The 12,190-nt window shown below is 41.0% G+C and overlaps 1 protein-coding gene across 4 annotated transcripts in view; it reads left to right on the top strand.

Annotated features, from left to right (window-relative positions):
* Nucleotides 1-12,190, top strand: part of TBC1D1 (TBC1 domain family member 1) — a 209,014-nt gene that overhangs the window by 100,479 nt on the left and 96,345 nt on the right. For all 4 annotated transcript variants that reach the window (XM_033106105.1, XM_033106104.1, XM_033106108.1 and 1 more), the window contains 5 exons: nucleotides 1,061-1,579; nucleotides 3,573-3,662; nucleotides 5,476-5,580; nucleotides 6,108-6,237; nucleotides 11,938-12,029. In XM_033106105.1, the coding sequence (XP_032961996.1) occupies nucleotides 1,061-1,579; nucleotides 3,573-3,662; nucleotides 5,476-5,580; nucleotides 6,108-6,237; nucleotides 11,938-12,029 (936 nt within the window). The remainder of the gene's footprint in view (nucleotides 1-1,060; nucleotides 1,580-3,572; nucleotides 3,663-5,475; nucleotides 5,581-6,107; nucleotides 6,238-11,937; nucleotides 12,030-12,190) is intronic.

The raw sequence follows: 12,190 nt of genomic DNA, 5'->3' as shown, positions 1-12,190 counted from the left end.
TTGGGCCTATGGGTACTGGGACTTAAATTGAATTTTCTTATATGGAAAAAAGGAAAAAAATTGGATTGGGTGTTAGGTCATAGCAATAACTAGGCCTTTCCTTATGAAGATTGGATCCGTGCCTGTCTTGTGTTAGTGCTGTGATGGTCCATCATCCACAGAATCACACAGACCACACAGACGCTATTCACTGCATTACAGATTCATCTTCCTGCTGCTGCTGCTTTGAAGATCTTGTCAGAAGCTCATGATGACAGGCTGGTTAGCACTTGGGATGACGATAGCACATGAGAGCCTTTTGTTCGTTCTCTGGATCATGACTTTACATTGATCCCAAAGGCTTTGGAGAATCTGTGGGTAGAAGCCCCAGTGTGTTGCTGTGACGATGCTGCCACGGTTGCTTACTCCTTGATTAAAACCTCCTAGCTCTGCAGTCAGTACTATTCAACTATTAGCAAATACGGGACGCAGTAATACATTGTCTGTTGTCACTGAAGCAAATAATGATGTTGTGATTTGAAGAAATGTTATATAAGATTATTTCAGTCTTCAGTTAATCATCCTCATCCCAACCATTTATTGTGGAAGACTGTCCGAGGTATGCTGTCATGAAATCTAGAAGAACTGCATAGTGTTTTGATGAGCCACATTGGAGACACACCTCTTTGGGAAGTGACAGCTTCTCCAGAGAGGACCTTTGGCTTCGGAGTGGGCCCAACCAGAGTCTGAGTCCAAGGCTTGCCACATTGGGCTGTGGGTCCGTGGGCCAGTTGACTTAACCTTGTGAATCCTGTAACAGAGCCCCTGGCATGTAAGAAGTGCTTAATAAATATTATTCCTTGTCTCTTCTCTGTGAAAGTTGTGCATTTCCCTCTGGTGGAGGGCATTCACGGCCCCAGATTCCCTGTAGGATCCTCCTTCAGTCCCCCATGATGGAATGCACAAAGGAGCGGGTGGGAAGAACATGGTGTTGGCTCCTTGTGCATTCACGCCCTTTGTGTGCCAGAGTCGGGGTACCACTACTGCGTGTGCCAAATAACCCTCCTTCCTCTCTCCACAGGTGCCTGAGATCATCAGCTCCATCCGCCAGGCCGGGAAGATTGCCCGCCAGGAGGAGCTCCATTGCCCGTCGGAGTTTGACGACACGTTCGCCAAGAAGTTCGAGGTGCTCTTTTGTGGCCGGGTGTCGGTGGCGCACAAGAAGGCCCCACCAGCCCTAATCGATGAGTGCATTGAGAAGTTCAACCACATCAGTTGCAGCAGGAAAGCCGACTTTGACTTGGTCTCCCAGAATTCCGAGACCGCCAATCCTGTGGGAGGGTTTGCCTTCACGGATAGGTTGCGAACTGTGCACCAGCCCTCCGGGAAGGGGGAGCAGGGCCAGCGGCCAATGCGCAAGTCCTTCTCCCAGCCTGGGCTGCGCTCTTTGGCCTATAAGAAGGAATTCCAAGATCGAAGCTTTCGAAGTAATAGTTTCTTCAGCTCTTTTGAGGAAAATGACATTGAGAACCACCTCATCAGTGGACACAATATTGTGCAGCCAACAGATATTGAGGAAAACCGAACTATGCTCTTCACGGTAAAATACCATCAAGCTTTGTGCTCATCCCAGTGTGAGATACGTTGGCAAGATCATTTGCTTTATTAAGTGAAGAGTCTTAGTAAATTGCTTTTGGATTTATGTGTGAATCCATATATTTTTATACTGAATAATTCTGTTCTCATGATAAAATCCTTACTTTAGTCCTAAGCCCTTAAAATCATCAAGGAGAAACGTAAAGAGAATCCGTTTTATATCCTTGTCTAACTTTTATCTTTCCCCACCCTGTGGTTGTAAAGACACCTTTTTAATGTGGAAAGGACACAGTTAATAAGTGTAAGAGAGGCCCACAAAGGGATTTTTTTTAATGTATATTAAATTCAAGTAATATATTGCAACAAAATATTTTTGGAAAATACTCCCTCTTTACTATTTTTATTAATTTATAAAACATTTAGCCTTTGTTAATCAGGATAACAGGTTATGGGGATAACATGGTATTTGAAATTCATACCCAAACTGAAATATTAGTTTAGCCAACTGCCTACTCACTTTTTTTCTAGAAGAACTTGGGTTAAACTGACAGCCAAATACCAGAAAAAGAATGGATAGGGAAGCTGTCGCTGGCAGTTGGGGTTCCTGGGTCCCATGCTGATCTGGGTTCTTCTTGGCAGACTTCCCCCTTCCTCCCCCCCAGTCCCCTGGGTCTGGGCTGATGGGACTCCTCAGAACTGTCCTAAGAGTGAGCTGGCCTCTGACCATACAAGGAAATCATTGTTCCTCAGCCTGTCTTTTCTGCTGCTGCTTTGGCTTAAGACTGACCAGCATTTTAGAGCAAAGTTACCTTCAATGTAACATATTTGTGCCCAACTCATGGCAGTGAGATGGCTGAGGAGTAAGGAAGCTGGCTACCTATGTGAATGCTGTGTGGATATATGCAGGTTTAAAATCAAGATAGCGAGAGTAAATAGGACTGATGTGTTTTTCTTTTCATCATTGACCTAGTACACCGAAGAGAGTGCTGTACTGGCAGTCAGACTTGTGCTTTAATCTATATTTAAAAAAAAAAAAAAAGTCTCTCGGTGTCATGGGGAAATCTGCTCCGTACATTTATTTTCAAATCCTTATTGTGTGATTGCTGTATACAGGGTCCCTTGCAACACACTAGAAATACAACAGTGACCAAGACACGTGGTCCCTACCCATGTGGAATTTAGATTCCAGTGATAGAGACCAACAACTCATTGCAAGTAATTATCTCATTACAGTTGTGATAAATGCTGTAAAGGAGAAGTAGAGGATGTGGGAGAACATCTGGGGAATCAGGGAAGGCTTCCTTGAGGAAGTGATTTTCACTGAGCAGAGGGTTCAGTGTGGCCAACTAGAAGAGTATCCTGGGTTCAGGAGGCAGCAGGTGAGAAGGCCCTGGGGAGGGACGGAGTACAGTTAGCAGTGTGGCTCTCGCCCCAAGTCCTCTCTGCCTCACTGAGGTCTGTTAGGGTGACTCACATCAGTAAGGCAATGTTACTTTATGCTAGTGCTCTAACTTTCAAAAGTCCAGTAAGTAGTATGGGAATGCCTAATATACAATATGTACTCAAGAAATGGTAGGCTATTTTAACAAAAATTTAAAAAGACTTTTCAGTAAAAAATAATCATTGGAAAGTGTTTTGGAAGTTTTAAAAGAAAAGCTTATTTCCTGGAAGATTCACTTATGTGGAAGCCTCACTTCCTTACATGGGGGGTGGGGGGGATTGTGGGATCTGAGGCTCTGTTGCTAACTTGGATATCAGGGCCTTCCATCTCAAAGAAGGCTGCCGTCTTACCTAGGTGGATGCCCTAAGGTGTCCTGTGCTACCTGAAATCCATTGGATAAATTAAAGCCTTCGAAATGATTTTCTACAGTGAGACCATCAGAATCGTGCCCCTTTTATCCTTGGTTTTCATAGGTCATGGAATGAGAAAGTTAGTGTGATAAATTTGAATTCAACTTTCATGAAAAGCTGGTATCTTTTTTTGTTTGTCTTTTAAGATTGGTCAATCTGAAGTTTACCTCATCAGTCCTGACACCAAAAAAATCGCGTTGGAGAAAAATTTTAAGGAGATATCTTTTTGCTCTCAGGTAAATGGAGACAGGTTATTGACTCAATAGCAGTTGAGTTTTTAATTGAATTATTTTAATTCTGTCATTCAACAGAAGTGCTAAAAATGGTCACAAGATGTATGCTTTCTAAGTCTTTGATTTGTGTTCTTGCATTTCCTTCTTTTTTGCTTTGGTATATTAAGGCAAAATATAAACGTAATTTTGAAATTAAGCATTTTGTTCTTAGCAACAATAACCTAGTGGAGAAAATAGATCTTTTTTTTCCCCCAGTTGGTGGTAATGTTTCCCCAGTCATGATTTCCAGGTGTACATGTGTATGTCCGTGTGCATTTTTTATGTGTACATTCATATATACACTCACATTTTAAAATACATACTTATTTCCCCTTTACAAAAGTTTAGAACTTTTTTCTGAAAAGTACCAATCATCATTGTTTCTTCTTCCTTAATGAATAATAATAGACAGCGATTATTTTTTGGCATGTTTTACTCATAATACTGTCTTCTGGAGTTCTTTCTTGATAATCTCCCGGGTGTGTTTCAGAGAGAGATTTTGGAGAATGTGTCAGTTAGAATGAGCTATGCCAATTTTACTTAGGACCTTCCTAACAAATAATAGATCACTTAAAGTTATTGTTTAACTATTTTTTAAAGCCTGACTTCTCTAGTCCTCACTTCCATTTTCTCATAATTAATAAGACGATGAAAATATCATTGTTTGTTATGACATGATCTACTTAAGGATTCAAAAGGGAATTTTTTTTCAAAATGTGAAAATAATGTTCCTTAATAGATTGAAAATAATGTTCCTTAATAGATGATACAAAGGAAAAGTTTTTCCAAATCATTCCCCTGAGAAATACCCTATGCTTACGTTGCTGTTGGAGAACATTGATTGAGATGCCTGCTTACGTCAGTGATAGCCCATTAATTGGAAAATATTTGATCTGAAAGTGAGATTATCCACAGAATTTTTATCGTGATTTATTAGTTCTGTTGAAATGCTAATGTTAAATGTTTGCTTTTTCATGTGATAGTTTTATGACTTCCTAAAGGGTGCAGTTTATAAGTTTACATAATCACCTGAACTTGGAGCAACACCTGAACTTGGAGCTATCAGCATTCATATCTTTGCATGCTGATGTTCTCAGGAGATACTGACACATTAATATTTATAGACAATATCTTATATGTGTTAAGGTGCCTCTTAGCTGATACTTTCAAAACAAGTTTAGATGTTAATATTTATTAAAAAGAGCTCTTAGGAATGTATGTAGAGCCTTGGCTTTAAATATCTTATGTTTAAAAGCTTCTGTACTCTTGGAGTGTAATTTTTGACTCAGTTTTCATACCACTTTACTTCAGTATTTACTTGTTTGTTATTTTAGAAGTATACGTATGTTTTAAGTCTTTTAACCTTTGTGTCTGTGTGTTTACCGTCTGTATATGTAGGTATGTGTATGTGTACAGTTGTGTTTTCTTCTTAATCTTTGGTCTGCTTTTGACTTTCCAAGTAGTTTTTTATTTTTTGATACCTAAGAAAGTTTGCATTTTTGTGTCAGCTTTTCTCCACTTCCTTTTAGTACTAAAATGAGCATTAAAAACTCCATTTTTCAGATCTTCTCTTATTGTGGGGATAAACAGAGTAACATTTAGAAGAACAATGTTAATCATCATTTGAGATATGTTTTTAGAGATTTGAAACATCTGAAAAAAAATTTTTATAGTGCTCTTTCAAACAGTGCTGTGTAAATCTTCAGTAGCCTTTCTGGCAGTGGTGCCTCTTTTGGATACAATTCAACATTCCTTCTGCTTTCTCTCCCTTCCACAGGGTATTAGACACGTGGACCACTTTGGGTTTATCTGCCGAGAGTCTTCAGGAGGTGGAGGCTTTCATTTTGTCTGTTACGTGTTTCAGTGCACAAATGAAGCTCTGGTAAGCCAGATTGAGCAGTTCTTACCTTGAAACCTTATCTACAAGGAATTTCAACCTCATTCATTTTTCTTTCCTTAGCAGAACCATACAGCCTCATTGACATATCATTCTTTGGCTTTAGTTATTCATTCATGACTGTTGAATAACTGGTCAGTACACATCTGAGACTTATTTAGGTGTGCATTTCAATCTTTATTATTTTTGAAGAACCTCCTCGCTTGTATCCTCTGGGTTTGCAATTTAAAAATGTCATTTTGGACTTTTGATCAGAGGAATTGGCTTTCCCTCACTCAGTATTGAATTTGTGGTTTTAGTTTTTACCTTACCTCCTTTAAGAGTCTTGAGCATCTGTTTTGGTAGTGTTTCTCAGGCTGTAATCCTAGCAGTTATTATGATTATTATCCGCTAATCTGTGACGAACCGTCCAAAAAACTCTACGAAGGCTTTCCAAAGAATTGCGAAATTTCAGCCCATCTCACTTTAAAGTTGACTTTTTGCTCGCTACAGTCTCTCTTCTCTTTGATCAGGTTGATGAAATTATGATGACCCTGAAACAGGCTTTCACGGTGGCTGCGGTGCAGCAGACTAAAGCACCAGCCCAGCTGTGCGAGGGCTGCCCCCTGCAGGGCCTGCACAAGCTCTGTGAACGGATAGAGGGTGAGTAGCAGCCCCTCTCAAGCTTTGCCATAGTGGGAGCTGAAGGTCCCAGGGAAACCAGATGATCTGCATTCATTGAAAGGTTCTGCCCAACAGAGGCTTGTATGAGTTCCTGGGATTGTAGGTGAACTTTCATTGTACAGTGAATGTCTTCCATTTGTCAGGTATTATGCTAGGTGTGTGTGATTTGAAGATAAAAATCCGGGCCCCCTTCTACAATCTCCCCTCCGAGGCACTCTGAGGGTAGTGGAGGAGTTAAGGAAATAAGATTACAAAACCATTCGTGTTAATCAACGTTGTGTGAGTGGTCAGTCACATTGGCTACTAGGCAGGGATCTAGTAAGATAAGAGCTAGAGAATATCCAACAGGAGTCCCAATTAGAAGGTCATTGGTAATGTTAGCCCAAGCAGTTTTAATGGATTGGAGGGGACAGAAGACTGGTTGCAGTTGCAGAGTGAATGGGAAAGAATAAAAAGTAATGACTGAGTATAGCCAGAGAAATCTGACTTTAGGAGAAACCGTAATGTTATGATTTGGCAGCCATTATTTATTGAGTATTTATGATGTGCCAGGCATCGTGCTAAGTGCTTTCTTTCACACGTATTCTGGTTCATTTTAATTCTTACCACATTGTGGGAGGAAAAGGGACTATTTCTTTCGTGCATTATAGGGATAAATAAGTTGAGGATTAGAGACGTCTAAGTGTAAACTGGTGTAAACTAGGAATAAACTCGTTCAGGTCTGCCCCAGGTGGGAAAGCCCCAGATATTACCTGCCACCAAAGCTGTCCTCCCAGGAGAAAGCCATGCTGTGGGAAGAGCCAGCTGACTTTGCTTTTTACAATTGGAAGGGCTTGAGGAAATGCAGAGCCTGAGAGACCACAAGAGTCAGGCCGAGCCTGTGGGACCACATGGGTCAGATTGGAATGGAGGAATTCCCTCCTGAAGGATGGTGGGGAATCTGCCTCAGGCAGGAAGAGAGAAAGAAGCTCTGTCTCTGGGACTGCAGGAGGGGCCCAGGGGCAAAGACAGAACCAGGGAACCCAGGAAGCAGTGCCAGGGTTGCTCATCAGAGGGAACCCGGAAGCTGAAAGGGTTCATCCCTCTCTTGTCTTGATTTTTCATTTTGTTCCACTTATGGGAGGATTTCTAAAACTTGTTTCGCGGGTGGTTTTGATGGGAATCACAGATTTAAGCAACCCACGTTATTGTAAAAAGGAAACAAAGATTGATTGTGTCCCATGTCACTTGACTACTTATCAGCTCTACTTGGGTCAAGAAAAACGGCATTACTATTTAAATCTGAGTTCCCCTTTTTTATAATTGTAGTAAAAATATACATAACAAAATTTATCGTTTTAACCTTTTTTAAGTGTACAGTTCAGCGGCATGAAGCACATTCATATTGTTGTGCAGCGTCACCACCGTTTGTCTCCAGAACTCTTTCATCTTGACGAACTGAAACTTAGTAAACATCAACTCCCAACTTCCCCCTGTCTCCAGCCCCTGGCAACCGCCATTCTTTCTGTCTCGATGAATGTGACACTCTAGGTATTTCACACAGTATTTGTCCTTTTCTGCCTGGCTTATTTATTTAGCACAATGTCCCCTATGTTCAGTCATGTTGTAGCATGTGTCAGAATCTCATTTCTTGTTTAGGCTGAATAATATTCCGTTGTGTGTATGTACCACATTTTATTCATCCAATCATCTGTTGGTGGACCTTTGGATTGTTTCCACCTTCTGGCTCTTATGAATGACGCCACTGTGAGTGGTGCTGTATAAATACCTGTTCAAGTACCTGCTTTCATTTCTTTTGGGAATATGCCCAGCACTGGAATTGCTGGGTCCGACGGTAATTCTGTGTTTTAATTTTTTGAGAAACTGCCATACAGTTTTCCAGAGTGGCTGCACCATTTTATATTCCCATCAGCCATTTCTCCACATCTTTGTCAACACTTGTTGCTTTCTGCTTTTTTTAAAATGATAACCATCCTAATGGGTGTGAAATGGTATCTGATTTCCCTTTTCAAATGAGATAAATTGACAATTCTCATCTTAAGGTTTTCACAGTTTCATTTGCTGGGATTATAGTGCTCTTTAAAAATGAATCAAAATGATTGATTAATATTTTTCATCTGTGTTTTCCTACTTGCCACTATTTGTTGATATTGTACAAAATATATCTGGGAACAAGAAAAGTTGTACTTTAACTAGAGATCCCATCTGAGAGGATCACTAACCCTTTCCTTAGTGGTTGTCAAGATAAAGTGAACGATGACAGAAATGTCCCGTAAGAGCTTATTAAGAAGCCAACAGTGACTTTGGCTTTTAAGATAAAGCAGATCGTGGTCTGCAGGAACTGGAAAGATTCCAGAGTTACACTTGATAAATCTTTCTTTGGTCTGGCTTAGCTTTCAGAAAGTTACAGCTGAAAAGTTTAATCAGAGTAGGGATTTTATAGCTGTAGTTTTGGAATTATCATTGAATTCATCTTTTTACCTGATAAAATCCAAGCAAAGCAGATGTAAAAACATTAAATAGCGCAGTGAGAAGGTTGTTGAAGGTATGTTTTCCTCCCTGCTGGGAAGCATTTTTGGCTCATTATTAGGGGAGATGCTGATTACTTTATGAACAGTTCCAGGCTCTTGCTTTTTGCTGTATTGCATTCTAATAAGTAGAATGAAGTGGTGTAGTAAAGCTCATTGCGTGTTCCCGTAAGTGTAGTTCTAATAGGAACTTATGGTCTGGCCAAGAACTCCATGAATCGTGGACAGGACCTATGACATGGCTACAAAAAAAAAAAAAAGACTTAAAGATGTTTTATTCATTGATATAGTCACGTTATGCCCCGGAATGTATAAAATAGAATAAATATGTCGTACGTGTTAATTACACTGGACACGCCACTCTAACATGTGCTTGCAACATGTAAGAGGTGCAGTCGAGTTCGGGTCTGTATTTGATTGGAGTACCACTGCTAGTAGTGCTTACATAGTATTTTGCTTATTTTAAATTCAGAGGAGCATTTTCAGAATTACTAGAATGAATTAATACTTTCACTAAATATGAAAAAAAAAAAGAAGTTCAGCTGAGGTTTCCCTTTGCTTTCCGAGTGAATTTGCCTCTGGCAGAGCCAAACCGTTCATCAGAGCTCCCACTCCTACGAGTCTTTCAGCACCTCCTGTGTGAAGGTGGCCTCACTAACCACTGGGCTGGAGGGATCGGGGATTGCAGGTTGGGGATGGCCTTGACTCTGGTTTCCTTTTTCCGTGTTGTTCCTCGCCTCCCTTCCTCTTACAAAGCCCTTTGGCATCACGTGGACCATGCCCCCCCCCCTTGCTGCAGAAACCACCCAGGAGGGGCTGTGGAAGGTGCACAGTGGGTGGAGTGGACCTGGGTGGGGTGCAGCAGGAAGGGCCTCATGAATAGACCTGATGAAGACAACGGTACAACTTGTTGAAGGATCCCTCCGTACCTGCCGGATACGGAGAATAGTCTGCATTGTGTGAATTCACCTAAGGTTGTTAGAAGTGTATAATCGGTCTCACTCTTCTGAGCGCTTGGGGTTTCTCTCCACATGTGAATGTGTCTCGTCAAACAGGACAGTATGTCTAAAACAGGATGCTGACAGTGTGACAGAGGCATCCTCCACACGCAGGGAGGATTTTTCATTAGTGATTACTGCAGGCTTATTTTACTCATAAACTTAAACACTATTTTGATTCAGGATTTAAGTAGTTAGTCCAGTAAAATCAACTCTCTGCCTCCCTGGCTTGTAGGACCTGACAGCTTGCTGGAAGAGCACCTGCATTGTACTCTGACAAAAACCTGTCTGTCCTTTCTGCACTCTTACCCACCTGTGAATTCACTTTGGTATCGAAGCGCCCGTGTGTCTATGGGTAAAGGGAGGTAGTGAGTGTTTAAGAGTCGTCTCTGGAGGCAAACAGATATGGTTCCAATTCTAACTCTGTCCCTGACTTAGCTAATGATCTTCGATAAAATACTTGACTTCACGATGCCTCAGTTTCTTCATCTATATGTTGGGATTACTAAAAATAGTGCCCACTTTATTATTTTGAGGATTCAATGAGATTATGCATGAAGTGTTGAGCAAAGTGGCACAGCAATTACTTAAGAAATATTGGCCTTAATTTTTATGGTGGCCTCTTAGGATTCTCTTAGCAAAAAAATAAACAAACAAAGGTGGGAGGGAGGAAGGACTTTCTGGAAGCTGCAGTGGCTGCAACAGTTTGAGAAGGGGCAGCAGCCCTGCCACTGCCTGTGAGGAGTGTGGGGGCTCTGCCTCAGCTGCACTGGTTGGGGTAAGGGGGTCCTGGGGCAGTTGTGGCTGCTGGTGGGCTCCTGACCTCGGACAAGTCACCTAGTTTCTCTAGACCTCAGCAAACTCATCTGTCACAAGGAAGTGTGATTTCTAATTCCCTGTTCCAAATTTGAGAGGAGTCCCCTCCTGGCCCTCCTAGTGTGTAGCTCACTCTAGGGAGGAAAAGAGAGTGGCCGGTGGATAAGAAGAGGTCCTCCCTGGAAATAGAAGTACAGGCATACCCTTAGAGGTACTGTGTGTTTGGTTCCAGACCACCACAATAAAGCGAACATCGCAGTAAAATGAGTCACACACATATTTTGGTTTCCCAGTACATATAAAAGTTACATTATATTGTGTAATAGCATTACGTCTAAAAAAAATGTGCATACCTTAATTAAAAAATACTTTATTGCTAAAAAATGTTAACCATCTTCAGAGCCTTCAGCGAGTTACAATCTTTTTGCTGGTGGTTGCCACAAACCTTCAATTTATAAAAAACACATCTTCAAAGCATAATAAAGCCAAGTACAATAAAACAAGGTATATCTGTAATTGACAGCAGTTTTTTTTATGGTAGTTTAGGTCAGTAAATCCGTTCATTCTAAATCTCATCATGTGTAACATTTATCTGGCACCAAGAAAAGGCAGAATAAGGTCTGAGTCAAGTATGTGTAAAGAAAGAACTCTTCTGAACTATCAGTTACTAATGGGCACTACAACTGACTTTATTTTTATAACTTTTTCTCATAGTCCTCTGTAATGGTAGTTAAATGGTCTTAAGACTATGAGTAAGCAAGTGGTGTTAAAAAGAAAGTTGTTACCATGTGACTCAGTTTTCTGTGATGGAGCCTAACGGGCAAGAGAAAACTGTTGGTCGGTATTCAGATAGGTAGTAAGTGATCCTTAAGAAAAGTGATCAAGTTGATAAGTAAATACTCATGAGAATTTATCATGTTCGGAGGACTATGTTCTGACTGTATGAGATATTTTAACATGGAGTGGTGGCAAAAAACATAATTTGGAACCATGCAGACCTGAGATAGAGTCCAAGGTGGCGGTCTTCGGAAATTATGTCAGCTCTCTGGGCCTCAGTTTCCTTAACTATAAAATGGGAATAATCGAATCCTCCTCATGAGATTGTTGTGAATATTAAATGAAACGATGCAAGTCTGATGTTTAAGACAGCGCCTGATACGTGAGGGTGTAACTGAAATATGTTCACCGCTGTCATCATCAGATCAAAATTTCCATGAAACCTCAAACGCCTGAAGTGGGGGTGGAGGGTCAGAGCAGAAAGGGAGTGAGTGTGCAAGTGTTCATTCCACCTCATCACCTTTACGTATGTTTTCATCTCTCCTTTGTTTCTCTTCTAGGAATGAATTCTTCCAAAACCAAACTAGAACTTCAGAAGCACCTGACAACATTAACTAACCAGGAACAAGCAATGATTTTCGAGGAGGTTCAGGTACAGTACTAGGTTTTAATCTCCATCTGGAAAGAAGAGGCAGCAGCTTACCTGTGAAGTGTTTTGATAAAAAAAACATAGCAAGCCAGAGCTGTCACAGCCCGGAGAAGTGGCCCTGAGTTTCCTCTTGGTTGAAGCTGTGACAGCCTCAGGGAGGGGCC

This window comes from Rhinolophus ferrumequinum, chromosome 5 (genome assembly GCF_004115265.2).
Source record: "Rhinolophus ferrumequinum isolate MPI-CBG mRhiFer1 chromosome 5, mRhiFer1_v1.p, whole genome shotgun sequence".
Lineage (NCBI taxonomy): Eukaryota > Metazoa > Chordata > Mammalia > Chiroptera > Rhinolophidae > Rhinolophus > Rhinolophus ferrumequinum.
This window is presented reverse-complemented; position numbering and strand designations above follow the sequence as displayed.